This window comes from Crocuta crocuta, unplaced genomic scaffold (assembly GCF_008692635.1).
Source record: "Crocuta crocuta isolate KB4526 unplaced genomic scaffold, BGI_CrCroc_1.0 scaffold190, whole genome shotgun sequence".
In the NCBI taxonomy this organism is placed as follows: Eukaryota; Metazoa; Chordata; class Mammalia; order Carnivora; family Hyaenidae; genus Crocuta; species Crocuta crocuta.
In genome coordinates, this window is record NW_027527955.1 from 9,268,752 (window position 1) to 9,292,407 (window position 23,656).

Below are 23,656 nucleotides of genomic sequence, written 5' to 3' on the forward strand. Positions count from 1 at the left end.
TGCGTGGCTCCTTCCTCACAGGGCCAGTGGGACCGCTGCAGGTTAACTTCAGAAGTCCTGCTCACTTCTGCTTTCCACGAGTAGTACCTTTGCGTGCCCAAATCTTGGGTAGTAGGTTAGGGAGTAAATTTCCCAGGGAAGTTACAAAGTTAAGGCTGTTAGCCACCAAAAGCCGTAGAGCCAGCAGGTTTATTCTCGGCCACCTTTGAAGAGTTTCCTTGGCAGTGATACGGTATTAACACATTAACCGAACCATACTGTAAAGTGAAGTTAAGCAGCTCCTTGGTAAACCGGCAGATTGTAACGGCTGTCCGTGTGTACATGGCTTTAAAGGATGAAAAAAAAAATTCTTACATTTTCTTTACAGGCTGGATGGAAGGAAAACCATGCAACGTTTATGAATGAACTGAAAAACCTTCAGGCTGAAGGACTTACGACTCTTGGCCAATCCCTAAGGACAGCTTTTGATTTATTAAATTTAAATAGATTAGTAACTGGCATAGACAACTATGGGCAGGTAGGTTGAATATTAAGGTGGAAAAACAGTTGGTTTTTTCTTTTTGTGGAGAAACACCGTCAAGTCCAAAACCTATATAACATGAAATACAAGTATGAAGCATTTCAGATTAAAGTACAATATGCACATAATACAAAAGTGAAACTGACCATATCGTATTGGTTTTAAGCCCTCATTTGTTTCCCGTAAAGTGTATTTTGTATTCAGAATTCGAGTCTGAATTTTGTGCTGTAGAGTTGACATGAATTTGGTTTTAATCCCTTGAAGTTCACTCAGGTTATAAAAGGGGAAAGCCTGCCTCACCACACTCAGTTTCTGTGATAGGCTACCCACAGGCAATTGTGCAACTACTGCAGTGACTTCTGCATACTAGTTGATTAGTGGCCTTCATTTTCACATTACTAAAAACATCAGGAAGTTTACTTTTTATCAGGGTTTGTTTTAAACATGTTTTATAGTTATTCTGAAAGGTAAGATTTTCATTGGAGTGCAGTAACTGAGTACATTAAAGTTTCTCAGCTGTTGAAGCATCTACAGTAAGCATCTATGCAGGAAGAATTCTGAATTTGCTCTGAATTAAATCCGGGGTCCAGAGACCGTTATTATTTTTGAACTCCATACTTTTGGAAAAGAGGCTGTTTGAATTTTCTTTATGTGCCCCCCTCCTCCCCCCCATATGATGGTTCACTATGAGATAAGGCAAGGTAGTCTACTGTAATTTTTGAGATTGCTGCCCGGGAAGATAAAAGATATTGGTGAATGTGTAATGTTATACATAACAAAGGAATATTAGTCCCAAGTTCAGTTTTTAGGCTGTAGTGCAGAAACATTATTGCCACAGATGATAGATACATTTAGGAGTACATTTTGTTGTTTTCCCAGGGTCTGTGAGCCACAATTTTCATGAGTTTGACACATTTCAGGAAAATTTCCCACGACTACAGCTTTTGGTTGCTTTATATAGGAAGAAACAGAATTGTTCCCTTGTTTTAGAAATGTTTATGCTTTGCTTAGTGGTACCTATTCGGCACCTAAACATTTTTGGAAAGGGTTGAGTATAATCCTATAGCATGTAAGTATACATAATTCAGAGTCATTTTGTTTTAGTTCTACAGAATTGCACCTCCATTGTTTAATTCAGTAAATACATATTTTCTTATCACATAAATCTTTTAAGTTTTTCTTTTCCTGTTTTATTTTGCAGTATTTGTAATTTAGGTAGGTTTGCCATGAACTTCTCAGTTTGTTTCTGTCAAATAGACTTCTTTCCTTTTTATATTCCTTTGTTATATGTACTGCTATACAGGCCTATTGGTGAAGGTTTTGATCTAAGCTTCTTTGAGTTCAAAGACAAATTTGAAACTTCTCATTATTTGGTTACACTTATTTGGTTGTCTGGGTGTCAGTGTATGGAAGAACTATTTCCTATTTCTCTGCATCATATTTCATAAGGTATTTGCACACATTTATCTCTTGCCACCTATTAAAAATATTTCTTACAATGCTTCTTTAGAGAAGCTGATTGTCATGGAGAGGCTGAGGATATTTGTAATTTAAATCTGTATTCTTTTCCCAGTTGCCATCTTCCACCAGAGAATGCTTAAGTTCTTATCTGTAAAGCTTGTAAAATGTTTGAGATTAAAGGTGGTCCTACTGGGCTGTTACCACTTTGACCCAGAGAAGAGCTTGGAGATAGGATGTTTTTGCATGTTTGGATTTATTAATTCAAGAAGGGGGAGGGATAATGCTTCTCAGTTATTTTGATGAGTAAGCAAGGGTGCCTGGAGTAGTGTTAGTGCTTATGTCCCGAGTTGGCACATAAAAACGACACTAGCATTAAAATAATTGAGAAAGCCATAATTTTCAAATGAAAATGATTGGGTAAAGCATTTAATGAGAAAACACTTTCCCGGAGATATATTTCATCATAAGTCTTTATTTTGCTGATTTAAATATTACACATTTTCTGTTAAAAAAAGGATAGATTATCAAGAATTTTGGATGTCTCAAATAATTAACACTAAATATAGTTCCTGTATTTTCTTTGTGAGAGTACTTTGTGTTTACCTGTTTTCTGTGGAATACTTTTATTCTGTAACCTCAGTGTTTTTACATAATACTTCCCCTTTCATACTCTACAAGGATCTGTAGAGCCCATAGTACTAAATACTTGTATATAATTTTAGTACTTGAAAGGAAATGAGATTGAGCTAGAAGAAAGGGACAGCGTATTTTTAGAGAGCATTTAAAAACATTTATATACATTTCTGAATAATTTTCTTAAATACCTAAATGTGGATATATATGTATATATATCACATACCCCCATAGCTACTCCCCCCACATACATATGTGATTTTCCATAACTAATCCCAAGGGTATTTTTAATGTCTGTATTGCTTGTGTTAGTTTAATAAGTATATCTACAAATCATCTTTGAGATACTAGTAATTAGGATACTAAGAATTTGTAGGGTGTAAGTAAGGTTAAAGTAGCTGAGAGAAACCGCATTTTGGTGAATGTTTTCTTCAAGCACTTTGGATATCCTAGTAAAACTTCCTTGTGCATAGTCCTTATAAAGATTTAATTGTGAAAATCTGTACCATTTGCTGATATTTCTGCAATCATGGAACGATGTGTAGCTTCTTTCTAGTCAGTCTTTTCCTTGGATAGTATAGCAACACTTAATTAAGTTGCTTATCATTGCAGCTAAATGTGACACATGTGTTCACCAGAGTTTTAAATAATGCTGATCTTTTGAGAACCATTGAAAATCTGATGAAGACAATCCTTCAGCAGTTCCTAAAAGGAGATACAACATGTGTTTAGTTTTTTAAAGGATTTTCAATGCCAAGTTTTACCTTGTTAAAATATGGTAGCTATTTAGACAAAATCAAATTGAATGAATCTTACGGAGAATTTTAATCAGTTTTATTCTTCAGCATAAATATTTGTGAACTTAGCAAATTCAGATAGAGTTCTAATACTACTTTTTTCCTTTTACCCAAGCAGTATCTATTTAGTACTAAAGTAGTACAAAATACAGGTTTTTTTTAGAATGTAGGTGAAGTAATGAAAACTTGATTCCCACTGGGTTTTTTTTTTTTTGTTTCCCTTAGTCTGTCAAGAAATATAGTAGCAGGAGTTTTATATTTACTGACCTATCGACATTTTTTTCAAAAGAAAGTAGATTATTATACTGGAACATGCTACTATGCTGAGTATGAACCGGAAAGAGTAGTGAATGGTATTTTGTAAATTTTAAGTCCATGAACTTTTTTCCTAATTTTTAAATTGTGGTAACCCCCCCCCCCACACACACATAATATCAAATTTACCATCTTAACCATTGTTTGCTTATTTATTTATCTCTATAACCCAGTATGTGGCTTGAACTCACAACCCAGAAATCAAGAGTCCCACGGTCTTCCTGCTGAGTCACCCAAGGGCCTGCCATCTTAACCATTTTTAAGTGTACAATTTAGTAGTATGAAGTATATTCACAGTGTTTTACAACCAATCTCCAGAACTTTTTCGTCTTTTATAACTGAAAGTTACACATAACTTACTTTTTCCTCCCTCCAGTTCCTGGCAACTACCATTCTAATTTCTGTCTCTATCTATTTGAATGCTCTAGAGATGCTTTATATAAATGGAATCATACAGTGATAGTCATTTTGTGACTGGCTTATTTCACTTAGCATAATGGCCTCACCATTCATCACTGTGGTAGCTTCTGTCAAGATTTGGTAATCCTTTTTAAGACCAAATAATATTCCATTGTATGCATATACCACATTTTGCATATCCATTCATCCATGATGGACTTTTGGGTTGTTTCCACCTCTTGGCTATTTTGAATAATGCTGCTATCAACAAGGTGTGCAAATGTCTGAGATCCTGCCTTCAGTTCTTTTGAATACATACCTTGAAGTGGAATTGCTGGATCATGTAAATATATTAAAATTTTTGAGAAACTCCTCTATTTTCCATAGTGGTTGCACTTGTGTTATATTCCCGCTAACAGGGCACAAGAATTTCAATTTCTCCACATCCTTGTCAACACTTTTCTGTTTTTCTGATTTTGGCCATCATAAAGGGTGTGAGGTGATACGTTACTGGTTTATTTGCATTTGCCTATTGTTACTTAAAAAAATTTTTTTTAATGTTTATTTTTGAGAGTGCGAGAGCATACATGACCAAGTGAGCAGGGGAGGGGAAGAGAAAAAGGGAGACACAGAATCCAAAGCAGGCTCCAGGCTCCAAGCTGTCAGCACAGAGCCCGATGTGGGGCTTGAACTCACGAACCCGTGAGATCATGACCTGATCTGAAGTGGGATGCTTAACTGACTGAGCCACCCAGGCGCCCCTGCCTGATTATATTGAGCATCCATTCATACGCTGGTTGGCCATTTGTATATTGGCTTTGGAGTAATGTCTGTTTAAGTTCTTTGCTCATTTTTTAATTGAGTTATTTGGTTTTTCTTGTTGTCGAGTTGTAGGAGTTCTTGAAATATTTTGGGTATTAACCCCTTACCAGATAAGTGATTTGCAAGTTTTTCTCCCATTTCATGGACTCCCTTTTCACTCTTGATTGTGTCCTTTGATGACAGAAGTTTTAATTATTAATGTAGTCCAGTTTAATTTTTCTTTTGTTGACTATGTTTTTGGTGTCCTCTCCAAGAAATCATTGCCAAACCCAGGGTTTCTGAAGCTTTACCCCTATATTTTCTTTCAAGAGTTTTAGTTTTAGGTCTTGCATTTAAGTTTTTAATCCATTTTGAATTAACTTTTGTATATGGTGTATGGTAAGGGTCCAGTTTCATCCTTTAGCCTATGGACACCTGGTATTCCTAACACCATTTGTTTGAAGAGACTGTCCTTTCCCCCATTGAAAGGCCTTGGCCAGTTCTTCAACTTACACACTTCCTAAAATTATCTTCAATAATTGTTATTGGCTAATGATTCTTATTGTTGGATAGGGGACTTTAAAGTCAAATTTGCTTCAAAGTTTTTTCTCCATCTTTATTTAACTGGGTAAACGAAGCACAATGGTCGGGAATGTGAAAATTGGAATCCCAGCCCTGACCTTGATATTGAATTACTATGTAACATGCTTTACCACCCTGTGCCTCTGCTGCTTCATATTCCAGATTACTAATAATGAAGCCATTGTACTCTATTATAGAATTTAGGGGAGGTTTAAATGGGATGGATATTAAAATGTACTTTCAAAATTGTAAGTACCAAGGAGACACAAAACATACTTTTTTCCCTCAATAGGTTAGTTTGTTTACTTCTAGTTTTCTATTATTTTTTGGCCTTCAATTTGAAGTTTTGATTATAAAAATCTATTGATATTTAAAGCAGATTTTTATTACATGCATTGAAATCTAACAGCATGTTAAATATGTATTTTTTTCCCTCAGAGCCTGTGTTACTTCCTGAGAAAGCAGTGTGAAAAGTAAATACTATAACTTGGCTGAGTTGTCTTAATGGCAGTTGATAAAAAGGACGAAGCGTAGGGAAGGTTTGTAAGATTCATGTAAGTCAGAAAGTCATTCTTTTGAAGAATGCAAGGAATACAAGTTAGAGAAGAAGGAATCTTTACACAGAACAAAAGCACGTGCTGTAGGATTCTCTCAAATGGGGAGCTCCCCCTAGTGCGTTTAAGATGAGATTTACACAAGTTTGTTTGCAAGGGACCTTTGAGGAGCCCATCTGTTAAGTATATCAAGGGATACTTTGGTTTGAGCTCAAAGTAGCATAAAGTGGGTATGATTTATTTCCTATTGAGTATTAGTTTTAAAGGTGGTAATTTAATGAAAAATTTTAAGACCTAGATTTTTTCTTTGAACACTTGCTGTCACCTTTCTTCATATTTTATGCCCTAAATCTGTCTTCTAAAGGATCAAAAAACTACTTTGTCATGATCTTAACAAAAGAAAATGAAAAGGAATATCCAAGGGACAGTATTGCATTCTTAGTTAGAAATTTCTATGTAATTCTTACTGTGTAAGAATTAAAAAGTAAAAGGCAAAAAATAATAGGTTTTACTTCTTCAAAGAGAATTTTATTTTCCCTTCATGGAAGAGAATGTCAGTAATTACATATTAAACTATGTACAACTGAAAATTAAAAGGCCAGGAGCAAATGTAATATTTGAATGAAAGAATTCTACTTTTCAACTATTTTAAGTTGATTTAAAGTCATTTATGGTCTGGGGTAGGGGAAGGATTGTTTACCATGTTCATGTCATGGAGTTCTACAAAGAGATTGTGCAATATTTTATAACTTGTAATTTCTTTAAATATTTAAAATTACTTTTAGCCCAGATAACTGTTCACTCAATTTTCTACTATATATGTAAAATCATCTTGGTGGCCTTTTTTCATTTGCTTAATCAGTGCCCATATATTACTAGCCCTGTGTTCTTTCATTAAAAAAAAGTATTGTCCTTATACGAACTTAACTTTTGTTTAGCCTTATTATTAATTTTCTTAATTTAAGCCTGGTCCCAGATCATAGACAAAATACTGAGTTCTTTGTTTCTATTTTAGTTTGTCAGAAGAAGCAGACTCTTTCCCCCCGCCAGCTTTTTTATTGAGGTATAACTGAAATACACAAATCTTAAGTGTGAAGCTTAGTGAATTTTAATATACATTCTTGAGAACAAAATTGAACTTTTGCAGCTCCTGACAGAAATTTTCACTGGACTTTATATGTATTCATTATAACTTTTATTTTATGGGACTTAAGAATTGCAAGTCATAGAAGTTTACTCTGTCTTCCTCATTTTATACATAAAGAAAGTAAAGCCCAGAAGAGTTTAGAAGGCTAATTTCTTCACACTTAGGCAATATTTTAAAAGATTGAAATTGGTTGTGGAACAGTTATACAGATTTTTTTAAATTAGTAACTTGTATGTTACTTAAGAACAACTTTTATTTAAAAGTGTAAACAGTAGATGTAAGTCCCGTTTTGGGGGTATGTCTGTGGAATGTGCCTTCTTTCAATTCCTCTGTGAAATCCAGGCATTTCATTTTGTCAGTTTGTTACATTTAGCCTTTCTTGTAATACTATTATATGCATTTGGAGTTCCTCCTTAGTCCCTTGGGGAAAAGTTAAGAATATGAATGTTGGGGGCCCTTGGATGCCTCAGTCACTTAAGAGTCCTACTTCAGTTCAGGTCATGATCTTGTGATTCATGGGTTTGAACTCTGATTCATGGGTTTGAGCTCTGCATTGGGCTCTTTGGTGACAGCTCAGAACTTGGAGCCTGCTTTGGATTATGTGTCTCCCCCTCTCTCTGCCTCCTCCGCTGCTCCCACTGGGCCAGGGGCAGAGAGGGAAAGGGAGTAAGAGAGAGAGAGAGAGAGAGAGAGAGAGAGAGAGAGGAAGAATCCCAAGCAGGCTCCTCACTGTCAGTGTGGATTCTATGTGGAGCTTTTTGCCCGGCTCGGACTCCCAAACGGATCATGACCTGAGCCAAAATCGAGAGTTGGAGGTTTAATCTACTGAGCCACCCAGGTCCCCTGATGTAAGATAATTTGGAAAACCTCTTAGCATCGTGTTTTAAGATTCAGAAAACTCTACTGGTTCTGTCAATTCCTACTCCACCCATGAGTTCATAACCTCTCAGCCTCAGTTTCCCCATTAAGGAGATGAGGTGAAAGGATCTATGCTGCAGGATTGTGGTGAAGATTAAGTGATATAGAATGTAATTTATTATAACACCCATTACCATTTTTATGATTTGCTTTTATATGAATTTTAAAAATTGGAATTGTGGGCACATAAGAGTATTCTATACAGCTTTTTTTCAGAACAGGCAGTGTGGTGATATGGAAAGAACCGCTTCATTAGAACTGACTGTGCCTGGCTCTGCCACTTTCTAGTTTAGGTTGTATTGACAAGTCCCCTTAACCTCACTGAGCTTCAGATTTCTTATTCACAAAATGGTGAAAGCAGCATAATTCTTGGCAATTTTTGTAAGAACTAGAAATATTAATCATCTAGCAAAGGGCCTGTTTGGCACATGGTAGGAAGTCAGATGATGGTGATGAACTGTCATGCCCAATGTTCTGTTAAACACCTACCAGGATAAAAACTTTGTAATCTGAAACCTTTGAGAAAAGTTCCATAACCCAACATATAACCATCATAAGCATCCTAAGAAGCTAGAATTAGCTAGCTAGTATTTCCAGCTAATGTAAAATTTTGTGCCATAAGAACAAACAATGGTTTGGGCTTTAAATTGAAGCTCCAAAAGTATATATATATCCCCCTTGGTGTTAAAAAGTTTTTTCTCCAAAATCTCTATTTCTTGTTCAAAAACAGTTTGATAATGTGTGTAATTTAATAAAACAGACATGTTGTTGACTTTCAGAGAAAGAAGGGTTTAATTTTCTGAGGAAACTTAGATCTGAGTCCATTTCTAGGGCTTTGTAAAGAGTGTATTTTAGAGTACAAGATGGCTGGGATGGGGGAGGGAAGACATTCCTGTACAGAAGAAAGGGCAAATGTAACATGTATGATTCCTTTTATTTGTAATGTAGATTTCTGTGGGAAAAACGGGATAAGCCTAGGAAGGATTTTTTTCTACGTGATGATAGTTCTTTTTTAGAACATAAATGATCTATAATCCGATGACTGGTATAGTGAGATATAGTTGCATGTAAGAAAATATTTTAACTTACGAATCTTATAATTAAGAGGATTGTTTGTAACCAGAGAACGAAGTTCTATCAGTCTAGTGATGTCTTATCAAGATTTCTTCTTGGTCCTATGCACTCTTGCTTTTTTAATCTGTTCCTTAAAAGGGTATGGAATTTTAACATTTTCCATTTTTTAGTTTTGCCTAGATAAGCTGAGGGACTCATGGTAAAGGTCCTCAGGAGGATTATATCATCTGAAAAACTGTTACAGTAATGAAGACAGTTCTGAGTATGTGAGAAAAAGGAATTGTAGAATTAGCTAGTAGTAATGTACTTTGTAACTCCTAAATGGCAGTATTGATGCCGGCACGTTAAAGGAAAACTTTCCCTTTGTCTTAAAGTTAGTGAACCTCGTTAGGTGTTAGGAAACATCAACAAAATCTTTTGGCTATTTTGGAGTTTGAACACTGGAAGCATACCAACAATTATTCTGAAAGGTTTAAAAACAGTAGATAATTTTTAATCTCTGGAATGGAAGATGAGTCTGTGTTCTGTGAAAGGTTAGGCTGCAAATGTCAGTAAGTGATGTTAGAGAGGCTCCATCTGCAAGATGATGACAGGGTACAGTACTTTTGAGTTATCGAAAATAAGTAAAATGATGTCTTTGTGGCCTCTGATAATGCCTGAGTTGTGATAATTCCTGGGCATTTATGTAACTTTGGCAGGTAACAGCTAATGTAAAATTTTGAATTTTTGTTGTGCAGTTTTAGTTGTCAATCTGTTTCTCAAAGCAGTAAGTTAGAAAAACCAAGAAGTTGCATTCATAAAATTGGGCCTAAATCAGATAGAGTCAAAGGTCTTTATATGTTGAAGTGCCTGGGTGGCTGAGTTGGTGAAGTGTCAGATTTTGGCTCAGGTCATGATCTTGTGGGTTGGTGGATTCGAGCCCTGCATCGGGCTTTGTGCCGACAGCTCAGCGTCTGGAGCCTGCTTCAGATTCTGTGTCTCCTCTTCTGCCCTTCCCCCACTCACGCTGGTTCTCTCTCAAAAAAAGAATAAAAAATTTTTTTTAAAAAGATCTTTATATGTAAATTTTATTGTTAATCCAGAAGGGAAAATGTCTGATTTCAAATAACATTATAGGGAACGTAAATCTTAATGTAATAAAAAAATGTGTCATTCTTAGAGTTTCCATTTTAGTGAGCTTAGAGCAGCTGTCAAAAGCATATAACTGTCCAGTCGTTCGTATGACATCTACTTTTTCATGAGGTTTGTTTCTAAGATAAAACCTTTGTGGATTTGTGTGTGTAGTTAGGAGGGCTTACAAACTTTTTTTTGGCAGAAGGCCCAAGTATTATTTGGTAAGTTTCTCATTTCCTAAACATGTCATCTATTTTGAAAAATTTAAATCTGTGAACACTCGGAAAGGGACTTAGTACTAACACTAAGCATCAGTAAATGTTTGAATCAGAGCCTCGGGAGTAAAAAGTACAAATAACCTATGTGATGGATTTGGAGAAATTTTAATAGTTCCTTGTAAAAAACCTTTTGAAATTGGGTTACTGTCAATTCTTTCCTAGAAAATGAAAATTCATTTTTTTTTTTACAAAGCAGAACCCCTTAAAACTAATCTCGAATTATGATTTATCCAATTAAATTATTTTCAGGTTATTTTCAGGCCTTCAGCTATAGCACGTGGGAAAAAATAGACTGTTGGTTTTTCCAAGTACTTATCATGAATTTTTTTTGCTTTATTAAATTTAATGCTTTATTGCTAACTTTACTGACATGAAACATTTATTAGGCAGTTCCCTTTCATTTTCAATTGTGTCATGAGGATACTTACGTAGAAGCTGTGATTGAGTTCCATCTTTGTAGGAGGACTGTTGTGTGTGTGAATGATTTTTCTGAGACCATATGTGAGATGTTTAGAAGGAAATAACCCTAATAGTTAAAGATCTGATTTAAGCAGACTTTTGCAAAAGTAATATCTATACATTTGGTGGTAAGCAGCACCTCAAGGAAAGGATTAGTCTGGATGGTTATAGGTAGGTCTTTGTGATTTATTGAGGTCAAATTGTTTTTCAGCATTATCACTGTATGTAATTTCATCTGTCTTTGAAAATAGGTTTTCATCCTGAGCTTTATTTTTTTTTCTGCCATGTTTGCAACATGTTTACTATTACATACTTTGCTGGAATAACTTTTTCCCAGATTAATATTACCTACTCCACTTAATATGAGCATAGTTAAGTTTTTTATCTGGAATGTTAGTATTTCCTTTTTTTAAAGTTTATTTATTTATTTTGAGAAGGAGAACAAGCAGGGGGAGGGTTAGAGAGAGGGAGAGAAAGAGAATCCCAAGCGGACTGCATGCTCCGGACAGAGCCCAGCACAGGGCTTGATGTCATGACGATGAGATCATGACCTGACCCGATATCAAGAGTTGGACACTTAACTGACTGAGCCACACAGGTGCCCCCATTTTTTAATTTTTTTTTACTGCTGTTACTTTTTAAATAATGCCAAAGCCATTTATTTATTTGTGAGAATAATCTTATTCAAATTTTAGACTCCAGTTCAAATGTAAAACTCAAATTCTGTGAAATTATTAAATGTTTAGTATTTTAGATATATTGAATTTATATTAGTTTTTTGATGCAGTAATTCTTAGCCCTGTATGTTACTGAGTTTCCTTAACATTTTCTTCATAAAGTCAAACTGTTCTTCAGTTCCTACAGTGTTTCTGTTTTTCCCAGTGTTTACTTATTTTTGAGAAAGAAAGAGCATGATGGGGAAGAGGCAGACAGAGGGCAAGAGAGAACCGCAGGCCCTGTGCTATTTATAGAGCAGACACAGGGCTCCGTCCCATGAACTGTGGGACCACTGGCTGGGCCACCCAGGCCCTCCTGCAGCATTTCTTATAGGGTTACTACTGGTTTATCGTTTAATCCAATGGCAGGATATTGCTCTTGGTCATTATATTAAAATAAATAGATGGGATTCCCTCCTACTTTTTCTTAAGTCTTATTCCATCTGTTTTTAGTGATGCTAATATTTTTAACATGAGGAATTGTATGGTTAGGTAAATGAACTATATTTGTATGTAATTGTATAATGGAGTTACTTGAAACTAAAAGAATATATATTTTAACGTGGAATTGTTTTAATTTTGATGTTTTTCTATAGTTATAGACCTTAATTTATTCTAAGATGCTAGTGTTTTATACACTAGCAGATTTTTAAAGTTTTATTTTTAGATACTAAGCACATTTTGAGTAGTTGTTTTGAATATGTAATAAATGCACGTGGTTAGAAAGTTCAAGCATTATAGGAAGTTCCACAGTAGCTCACTTCCATTCTTCAGAGGCAGCCGTGGTTAATCAGTTTGTAATGTATATTTCAGACATCTTTTATTTTTTTAAGTCTTTTTAAAAGTTCATTTTATTATATTTTAGAGAGAGATGATCGGGAAAGGATGGAGTTGGGGGGGGTGGGCGGAGAATTTTAAGCAGTCTCCACAGTCACCATGGAACCTGATGTGGGGCTTTATTCCATGACCCTGGGATCATGACCTGAGCTGACATCAAGAGTGGGATGCTCAATCGACTGAGCCACCCAGGCGCCGCTTTCAGAGATTTTTTTTTAAATATATTCAAAGATACTATTTTTTATTGAAAGCATTAATTTCCTAAGATGAATATTTCAGGGTTTTTTTTTAATCAAAAGACTCATTTATGCCATACCACTTGAGATTGTAACTATAAAAGTTTTAATCTTAATAAATTCTAAAATAAACATAAAACTTATAATTCTGTTCTTGGAGTATTGATTTAAATATAAGCCTGTTAGGCCTTTATTGACTTAAATAATTATTATATTTTGTTTGGAATGTTTAATTAACCAGTTGTGTATTCATTTCCTGTAATAAAACCAACCTCTCCACCCTTTAAAAGAAGCTAAACCGTATTAATGACAATGAATTATTGAATAGAAGGTATAATTAGCACATCAAAACTACTATTTCATAGATCTTATTGATATTTAATTTTAAAAAACTGACTTAAAGGGAAATATTAAGTCCATAAATATTAGGACAGGTAATAAGCAGATGTTGAAAAAAATTCTGGTTGTGGTATACAGTTGCCTGAAGTTGAGCAATACTGCACTAAAGAGTATTATATATACTAGTTGACTTGCATATATGAAGTATATATTAAAAACTGCTTTTCTCATTTCTATGTAGTTGTAATTGTATTTATTATCAGTATTATAACAAGTCTTTGGAAGTGAATTGCATCCTAAGATATTTTTCTTTCAGAAATAAACGTAAAGGAGATGAATATTATAAAGTAGGTGACATTATCTAATTTATCTAACAACAGTAATATTAATGTTTCTATATTTTATATTTTCTCTATAGGATCTGAATTTTGACAGATTATGTAGGGAGGTTCAACATTTCTAAATGAAAATGAAATCATTTGTCATATTTTACGGGCACATATATTGTTATTTCTTTGTTAGATATGGTAAGAGAGGAAAATAGGGTAGATAATACCCACTTTATGTTCTTATTTGCGTAGGTTTTACAAAGATGTAAATAAGGGACCTAAAGATCTAGTTTAGCAACTTAACTGTAAGAAAATTTTTAACACCTGTCCTACTCAGTACCTGTCCAGTGGTGTATGCATGAGAACCTTTTCTAATGCAGTACTTCTTTCTCAGGGTGACTCTGTTTCTTTTAACGTATTTGCTGTTGTTGTTATTACTTAACTTGAAAAGGAAATTTTAGGTTGAAAATAATCACAGGCTATTTCTGAAAGTTTCCGATTTTCTTGCTAGGGGATCTGCTTTTAGCCTCTATGTATAAGATATTATGTATCTTAACATCTCTTTGGTTGATTTCTTTTGACTGTACGTTTCCGGGCATGTGGCAAACTAACTAGACAGTAGTGGGTGTAAGTAGCTGAAGACGCCATCATAGGAGAGCTGGTGGGCTGACATTTGGTACACATTTTCTCTTCAGTAGATCCTTTAACCCATGAGAAAAGTAGCTTTGCCAGGCACTTGGCTATCCTTAGGAGGTTGTTCCAAGAACTGATAACATGGAGCATGGTAGCACGTAAAGTGCTATGGCAGAGATAGCCAATGAAAGTTTCATTGAATACTCAGCGGTGCCTTGCATTTGCTTTGGAAGATAATAGTTAAGACTTGTTTAAGGGTACAGTAAAATTCCTGTAACCCTTCCCCCCCACTACATTTTCAATTTATTGGGTATGATTAAAAATTCTGATTCTGAGAACCAGGTTAGTTTGTATTTGAGGGAGATTTAGCCTTTTATATTTTCAAAATTATTTTATTTAGAAAATGTTTTAAAACTTTCAAAAACTTTTTTTTGCAAAAATGAAATAGGTTCTAGTGGGTAAGATTACTTTAATTCTTTAAATTTTCTTATTGAGATTTTATGCTTTAATTTCATTGTCTTGGTTAACACCATGGTAATATTAAAGTATTGTGAGAACTTAACATTTGTGTTTTATGTTATCCCTAGCAAAACTTTTACCGATAGTTTTTGACCAATAGTAAAATCAGTTTTCTTTTTTTTTTTAAATAAATTTTCTAAATGACAAGAATTCCATTAGTAAGAAGGTAGAATATTATACCTTGCACTATATTCTTTAGGGACATATTTAGGTTTCTTTATACCAAGAACTACAGCTCTCAGAGAACCATCTGATTTTAATTCTGTTAATGGCAAAAGTAAACTTTTAGTCCCTCTACTGGTTGCCTTTGATGTAGCAGAGCCTGATACTACTATTTTGTTTTGGAGATCTTATAACTAAGATAAAAGCTGTGTTTAGAACTTTATGACCCAGGTGAATTTTGAGGTATTTTGTAATACGGACTGTCCCCAAATTGAGTGACTTCATAAACATATAAGAAATAAAAATATAGTTGTTCTTAAATATAAAGATTTGTGAATTACTGAACTTCATTGGCTTGGCACCAAATAGCTAATGACATTATGAATCACAACCTTTGACCTTTGAAATGTTGAATTATTTTTTGTAACACATGAAAATTATCTTGTGATACTGGTAGACAACCAGAAATATGTTTTAATTTGCTGGGTAGAGATATTGTGTACCAAAGGTGCCAGTTATTTACTGTGCCGTGCTAAGCATATATGCACTTGCATAGGTGGTGGGGGGATGGAGTGGAGAGCAGTGTAAACTGTAAGAAAACTTTCTTGGAGCAACATTGTCTGATCATTTGTTGCCAGTGATTTAGAAATTTATGCTTAAATAAATTTCTTCTAACATTTATATTTCTATACAGAGGTAGGGATAATTTGTTCCTAAAGAAATAAAAAACATTTCTCTTGTATATATGTGCATTAAGTCGTTATTCTAATTTTCATCATGACCGATACTATTGCTTTTTTTAGTGTGAATCTTGACTAAACTCTTGGCATGTCTGAGAGGAAGAGATCTTAGGCATGATAGGGTTACATAATGAAATAAGTGAAATGAGGATGGTCATAGTTTTCTTTACATTTTTTCTGCCTTTGATTTTTATTTCAGTTTTGCAAAATTTAAAGCCATTAAAGAACTTAATATTGCTTTATCTTGCATTTGTACATGTGCCCTCTGAAAGTTGGTTGATGTTAGTTTTCAAAAGTAGACATTAATATATATTGCATTTTGTTGCAGTGTGTTTTTGTTGAGAAGAGGTATATTGATTTATTTATAGAAAATTTAGGGGCACCTGGACAGCTCAGTCGATGGAGTGTCTGACTCTTGATTTTGTCTCAGGTCATGATCCCAGGGTGGTGGGATCAGGCTCTCTGCTGAGTGTGGAGCCTGCTTGAGATTCTCTCTTGTCTCTCTCTCTTTCCCTCTGCTCCTCTTCCCTTCTTTTGGTCTCTCAAAAAAAGGAAGGAAGGAAAAAGAAAAAAAAATTGGTGGGTGAGAAATCACAAGACAGCAGGAAACCAAGTAAAGGAATAGCTCTACTATAGTTAATTTTGCTGCAGATAGAATATATTAAATATAACCAAACTGACTATAACACTATTCATTGTTCTGTGAACATGTCACATTCTGGTCGGTGTAGAATTGTATGCAAGAGGATTTAGTTGCTACCAATAGGACTTTTAGATGCAGTGGAAAGACCATGATATAAGGTTCTGGCTTTGCTACTTACCAGCGAGGTGACTTTGGATTATATTATTTAATCTCTTGAATATTTTACCTCATCAAGTTTTTAAGGTTAAATGAGATCATATAACTGCTTTATTGTTATTATCGAGTACCTGATTATTAGTCATTTCAGGCATAGCCTCTGGAGAGTATTATGAGTATGACTCTAGTAAAGTTTCATCTCCCAAGTTGGCTGTCAAAGAAAGAGAAAATTATATTTTGATGTTTAAATTTAGCTTGCATTTTACGTCAAAGACTTTGCTAAATTTTAATGCATTTTAACTTGATTTTTACATATTATGGTCCTTAAGAAAGTGTGTATTAGTGTTTGGATGGATATCATCATTCATAAAGTTCTTAATACATCATAGATCATTGTTTTTAAATTACAGATATGGCCACCTCTCTGGCCTGTGAAGGATAATTCTCAGTGTGCCTATACAGGAATAATTAATGGATGTCATACTTCGTTCAGAAAATATGGAAGAAAATTTGAGTTATGGGTAGAGGTGATACAGAAACACTGTTGCAGTTATTTGGTCCCTGTGGTGGTGGCCTCAAGAGATTTACCGATTTGTTTCTGAAAGGCAGCAAATCACCCAAAGTAGTTGTGGCTTAAGGGTAGAAGCAAGACACAGTAATCCTGAAGCTAGCTATTAAGACATGTTGGTCTTTATCTCCTTTTGCCAATTTTTGATCTCTCATGGTATTTGTAGAGACCAGGAGAAGAGAGTTCTATGTACATAGGGACATTTACTATCAGTGAGATTGGAGTATCATGCGCTGACACAAGGCTCGATGTATGGCAGCCACTCATTAAATATTTGAGTGACAAATATGAATAAGTGGAGAGTAGATGGCTAGACTGATTTAGGACGGAGGTGGTGTAACTTGGTATCCTGGCAAATTTATCAGTTATGTGTTCATCTAGGGAAGCACTCATTTATATTGAGATATAGGTAAAATATCTGTAAGTTTTTTCAAAGCTTGTTGAAGTTTGAGTAATTCTAAATGGTTCTGTGAACTTGGGTAGGTTTGTATTAAGCCACAGTCAGTGAATCAGTGAGTATTTAAGTGCCCAGTGCTTAAATATTTTGTGCTCAATGCTGAGAAAGAAGTAATGACATGTTCCTTGCCTTCAGTGTATTCAAAACCATGAAATAATAATGAACAATACTAGATGGTGTATTTTTAAAAAACCATAGTAAACACATTTACCATCTTAACCGTTTTTAAGTGTAGAGGTTAATAGTGTTAAGTACATTCACATTGTTGTGCAAGGTGTTCTATAGTTAAATTAAAAATAATTTGAGGAGAGAGGTTAAATGCTGTAGGGATGTAGTATTCAAAATGTACTCCATGTGGACGCCTGGCTGGCTCAGTTGGTTAAGTATTTGACTCTTGATCTCAGCTCTGGCCTTGATCTCGGGGTTGTGAGTTCAAGACCTATGTTGGGCTCTACACTGGGTATGGAGCGTACTTTAAAAAAAAAGAAGACAAAAATGTACTTCATGAAATCACTCCAAATCCAGTTTTATTTGAAGAAACATTTCTATGTTCCTGTATTTTTATTAAGTTTGAAAACTGCCACTATTAGAATTTGGAGAGGGAGAACAGTAATTATTTAAGGGCAGGCTAATCAGGGAAAGCTTCATGGAAGAAGAGAACTTAAACTGGGCCTTAAAGAAAAATTAGGAATTGGGTAGGTGGTGGGCAGGGAAAAGGAAAGACATTCTGTTAGAGGGAACAAGGTGAACCTCAGAGGTGAGAATGAACATTGTCTGTTTATAGATCTATGAGAAGACTTGCATTAGAAGAATTTATTATTTACATCGGGGGTGAATGGTGTGACAGGTAGTATAGTGTAATGTTTCCCCAAATGTATTCCATTTACAATGATGAATGTTGTAGAGAAGGAAGAGAAGGTAAATTCATGTTTTGGTTTTTGTTTTTTTTTAATCCCCTGCAAGTCTTCTGCAACATTTGCATACTTCTTTGCACTTGAACTCTTCTAGAAGTTATAGCTAATATATTTTAATTTGACTAGAGAATGCTTTCTCCATCTGGAATCATTATTTTCAGGATCCAGTTTGAAAAATGTATATATTGCCTACAAGTTGTGTGATTTGATCAAGAAATTTAAACTACCAAATTCCCCCTTCCCACTTTATGAAGATTAGTTAAAATCAGTGTATGTGAAAAATGTTTGTAAATACATTTAACAACTAAGAGTATGTGCTGTAATATGCTAGTGATTGAGAGCCATATAAATGTAAGGGACTTTTTATTGAACCGTAGAATATTCCATGCATATAACCCTTCTATATCCTTGCTATTCCACATACTGTCTGTGGACATTAGCATCTTCTAGATTGCAGTCTTGTTAAAAATGTGGTATCTTAGGGGTGCCTGGTAGGTTTAGTGTGTTAGGAGTCAGACTTCGGCTCAGGTCATGATCTCTTGGTTCGACTGTTGGAGCCCTGCGTTGGGCTCTGTGCTGACAGCCTGGTCCCTGATTCAGATTCTTTGTCTCTCTCTGCCCTTCCTCTGTTCATGCTCTGTCTCTCAAAAACAAACATTAAAAATAAATAAATAAATAAATAAATGAATAAATAAGGAACCTTAGTCTTCATCCTAGACCTACTGAATTAGAACTTGCATTTTATCAAGATCAAGTGATTAATATGCACATTAAAATTTGTCATATGCTGTTCTAGATCATATCCAGCAAAACTTCATTCCATCCTTTCTTGAATGTGTTAGTAGCAGAGAATGGGTAATTTTCAAACACAGGGTTTGACCCTTTGGCCATAATTTTGTCTTAATATCTTAAATGAGAGTCATTTATATATAAAAGATGAGTTTATCTGATTCCCTCATAGAATGTGTCCCTTAGAATTGATCATCATACTCAGCGTAACTTGGCCAGAGATTTGAATGGAAGTTATTGAAGTTCTTTCACCTTTAAATACAGAGCATTTGAGAGTTTTATGCCACTGTTTTCCATTGCCTCTGCTATTGTTGTTTTTGTACCTTCTCTTGCCGAGCAATTTAAGTAACCATCCATGCTTTTTCATATTGGACTCTGATTAAATTTTGCTCACCTTAGAGTAGCCCTTGTGTTTCCATGGAACCAGATTTTAGAGCTCTTCCATCCATATACCCAGTCACTTGGTTAGATGCTTTGATTACAGGCATAAATTAACATTGCATTGTAATCTTCACGTACTACGTTGCCTTTCTCTTTAAGAAGTTTCTCAGAAATATATTGTCTATTTTAATTTTACATATCTAGATAAGATTATTAGAATTGAGCTATAGAGTTCCTTTTAAAAAATTAAGTACTTTTAATTAATTAATTACTTAAGTATAAATGCTCACTGTAAAAAATTAAAACCATAGAAAAAGGTAGAAAGAAGTGAAAAGTCTACCTTCTGCCTAATCCCATTCCTTTAAGGTTAACCTCTGTTTAGTGCATGTTTCTTTCTGAACCTTTTTTTTAATGTAGAAAACTATATACTATATATAAAACCTAATAACAAGAAAGTGCATTTATATAGTGTTCTAAGAAATGACTTTTTACTCAGAAAAATTAAGCTGATGTCTAGACCTTAATATGATTAATGTGTTTTTTGACTTTAGGGACGAAACCCTTTTTTTTTGGAGCCAGCAATAATTATTACAATTACTGATGGGAGCAAGCTGACTACTACCAGTGGAGTCCAAGATGAGGTAAGTTATATTCCTATCCGCATAGATTATGTAGTTGCAGTTGAAAAGTTATTATTTGTATATGTATTATAGGGTATTGAACACCTTAAATAGGTTTGATTATTTGGTATAGTCTAGAATCACCTGTCTCCTAGGACTTATCTACCTTCTCCGTTCATAGCAGTGATCTCCAGATTTTCATGAATAGGAATTTCTCTGAAACACTTTGAGCCTACCCCCAATTCCCAACTGTTTGTATTTTTGAGTTTATGTGAGGATGACAGTGTCAGTTCATAAAGTTAGTGAAAATGAAATCTTATTTTCAGGTTGAAAAAAATAGGCACAGTATGCTAATAATTTCTTCTATATCTCAGTGGATTGTCACGTGCCCTCTACTGTGGAGACTTCTAGAGTAGACTAGAGAGCAAAGCCAAGAGAAGGTCAAGACTAGGAAAACTGAAGATTTTTAGATACTTTTATTCAGGTCATATGACAGTATAAATAATTTATAGCTAACCTTACTACCTATTCTCTGCTAACATGGATTATACAGAATTGGTTGCATGTGGTATGATAGTGTGAATACAATAGACTTATTTTAACTTTAAGCTGTTTTTACCATAGCATTTGAACTGCTCTTGAACCTTATACAGTTGATCCTTGAACTATGTGGGGGTTAGGGGCGTCGACCCCCTTGTAGTTGAAAATTTGTGTGTATCTTTTGACTGCCCCAAAACGTTAGCTATTCATAGTCTCCTGTTGATGGGAAGCTTTACCCACAGCATAAACAGTCTATTAATACATATTTTTTATGTTGTATGCATTATATATGGTATTCTTACAATAAAGGAAGCTAGAGAAAAGAAACATTATTAGGAAAATCATAAGTAAGGCAAAATTTATAGTACTGTACTGTGTTTATTAAGATAAATCTGTATACAGGAGGACCTTTGCAGTTCACATTTGTGTTCAAGGATCAACTGTATTTGTTTTTCGGAATATGTTGGTATATATAGATGGGAGGTGTTTTAGACCACTTTTTTTTTACTGTTTGCATTTGCTTTAGAATCTTAATTCTTGTAGTATTTACAAAGGGTTTGATTAAGTAAAAAAAAGTATAGTTTTTAAGTTCAGTAATTTTTAGAAATACTTTCATTAGTGTGTCGTTGTAGAATGTCACTTGGACATGGAGTCAGGACGTGTGGGTTCTGGTCTTTATTCGGTTACTTTCTAGCAGTGAACTTTGTACCAGTTAACTAACTTCTCCAAATCTCTTTCCTTGCCCGTGAAATAAGTTGGTAATTCTTGACTTACATCATAATTTTGTTGGAAGACTGAAATGAAATAATAGAGGTCAAAGTGCTTGCTAGGCTGTAAAGACATGAGCATAGTATTGTTTTATCATGAAACAATGGAACGAGTAGAGTTGTCATTGCCTGATCTTGATTTGTGTGGAAGAGAATCATTGTTTGAGCCATTGATAGTAAAGGGAATTTAGGATGTGATTCATGGAGATAGAATTGAAGAATTTAGGTAGATTAAAATTCATATTAAATAATTTATAGTCTGTACATAATTAGTAGCATTGGAATGCTTTATAGGTGAACCTAATGAATGGATTTTTGGACACTCTGGAACTAGGTTGACATATAGCCAATTATGTCCTTCCACTATCAGGAAGATAGATATTAATTATATATATGAACAAGGAGTAGAAATGTTGTTTTGCTTTAAATTTGAAACTTTCAAGTTGATTTTTCCCACTTTACATTCCTTTTGAAAAATTTGAAAGATTGAGGTATATCGATTATCATCAAATCAGAAGTAGTATTAATAGAACCAGTAGTAATTAACTTCTTCAACTTTATTTTGTATAAATTAAGTCTTCTGGTGGTTTGTTTTGTTTTGTTTCTTTCCTTAATGAATGTGATTTAGAGTTGTGATGACTGACCAAGTATTTGCCATAAAACATTCCTACATATAAGATCATTCAGGATGTTCTGTCTTGCTGCCTTTGTAGAATGCCCTCTGGGGTACAATATATTTTGTGCCCGTATAGCTGGATTTGTTTTGTTTATAACATTTGTTTTGTAGGACCTCCTTTAACTTTTAAACATATTTTGAAGTATAAACGGATATTAGAATTGCTCACCTTTCTTCCCAGGTTTTTGGGAGGGATTTTGGAGAGGTGGGACTCTGTGCTTACAGTAACCTAAAACTACCTGGCAAGTAAGAGTGGGAAGATGCTCTTGTGGGCAAGCATTTTACCTTTTAGTTCTCTTGTAGCTTCTATGATAGTTAGCCTAGTAATGAGAACAGAGCTTATATTTAAAAATACTGATTATGGATATTATGGTACAAGTCTGGTAGTCATCAAGATGAAAATTGATTACTATTATTTATCTGAGGCAGAAGATTAATTTGTTTTAAGGCAAAGGTTTATTTTGGTAATGTAGTTGGAACATAGGTCTGTGAGTTGTTGTTTTGGTTTTCAAGGTTAGGAATGTCTTTGATCCTTTGCATATTTGATTCTTAATGTTTCAGCAAGACGCATCTTGTGGGGCAGAGAGACTGTGCCCCAGATGTGCATATAGTTGTAGCTTAATTTTTGCTAAAATGTTGGAAAATGTTGTTCTGTTCTAGCCCAAGTAATTAAAGTATATGATTCATTTTAAGGAGTCTTTCAATTAATAAAAAGTATAAAAATGCTTTTTCTTTGCTCGTGTGTGTGTGTGCATGTGCGTGCACACGCGCATGCCTGTTACATATGATCTATGTTGTCAGAATTCCTACTAGACAACAACAAACAGAATTTCGCCTTTTGTCTCTTTTTCTTCAGATCTCTGAACCTTTGCTTTTGGCAAAACTTTATTCTTTTTTAGATTTATTGAAAGACTGAATGCATCAGTGATTTCTATGTTATGTTTGTATGTATATAATTTTTGATTCCCTGTGGCTGCTATTGATGTGACCTGTTACTATCTATGAAGTTGTGCATCCCACATGACTGATATCCTTTGCTCAAAAGACTTATACTATCTCACATGGGGTATTTGATTTGTTGATGCTATTTTTCACGAATACGTGTTTCTGCTGTTTTAAAATCATCCTTATGGCATCTAAGACAACTTAGAGCCCATGTAGTCTTACTCTTTATATAACAAATGAGGATATTGAGCTCCAGGGAGACAAATTCATTTGCTCAAGGTTATAATTAGTTTTATTGCCAAAATCTGGATTAGAATTGATGTAAATTCCAAAGACATCCCAGCCCCTCCAGACCAGTGCTTTTTTTCCTGTTATATCTCCTGCCTCTATATTTGATTCTGGTTTTTTGTTTTGTCTTAAAATTTATCTTATGTTTACCTGATTTCCTGTTTGTCTACTTCACCTTTCTATACAATTGTGACATAGGCGTTATGTTCTTGTTTACCCAGTGCTCACTGAATGACTGTTATGACCAGGGCATTCATTTCTAGGCAATGAGGATACCAAACATGAATAGGGTAGATTTCTGGTTCTTAAGTTTACAGTCTAATGGGGGGGGGGGGGGGGGGGGATTGTTT

At 34.6% G+C, this 23,656-nt stretch overlaps 1 protein-coding gene across 1 annotated transcript in view; it reads left to right on the top strand.

Annotated features, from left to right (window-relative positions):
* Window positions 1-23,656, top strand: part of INTS6 (integrator complex subunit 6) — an 83,189-nt gene that overhangs the window by 394 nt on the left and 59,139 nt on the right. The window contains exons 2-3 of the mRNA XM_077752595.1: window positions 368-517; window positions 20,022-20,111. Coding sequence (XP_077608721.1) covers window positions 368-517; window positions 20,022-20,111 — 240 coding nt within the window. The remainder of the gene's footprint in view (window positions 1-367; window positions 518-20,021; window positions 20,112-23,656) is intronic.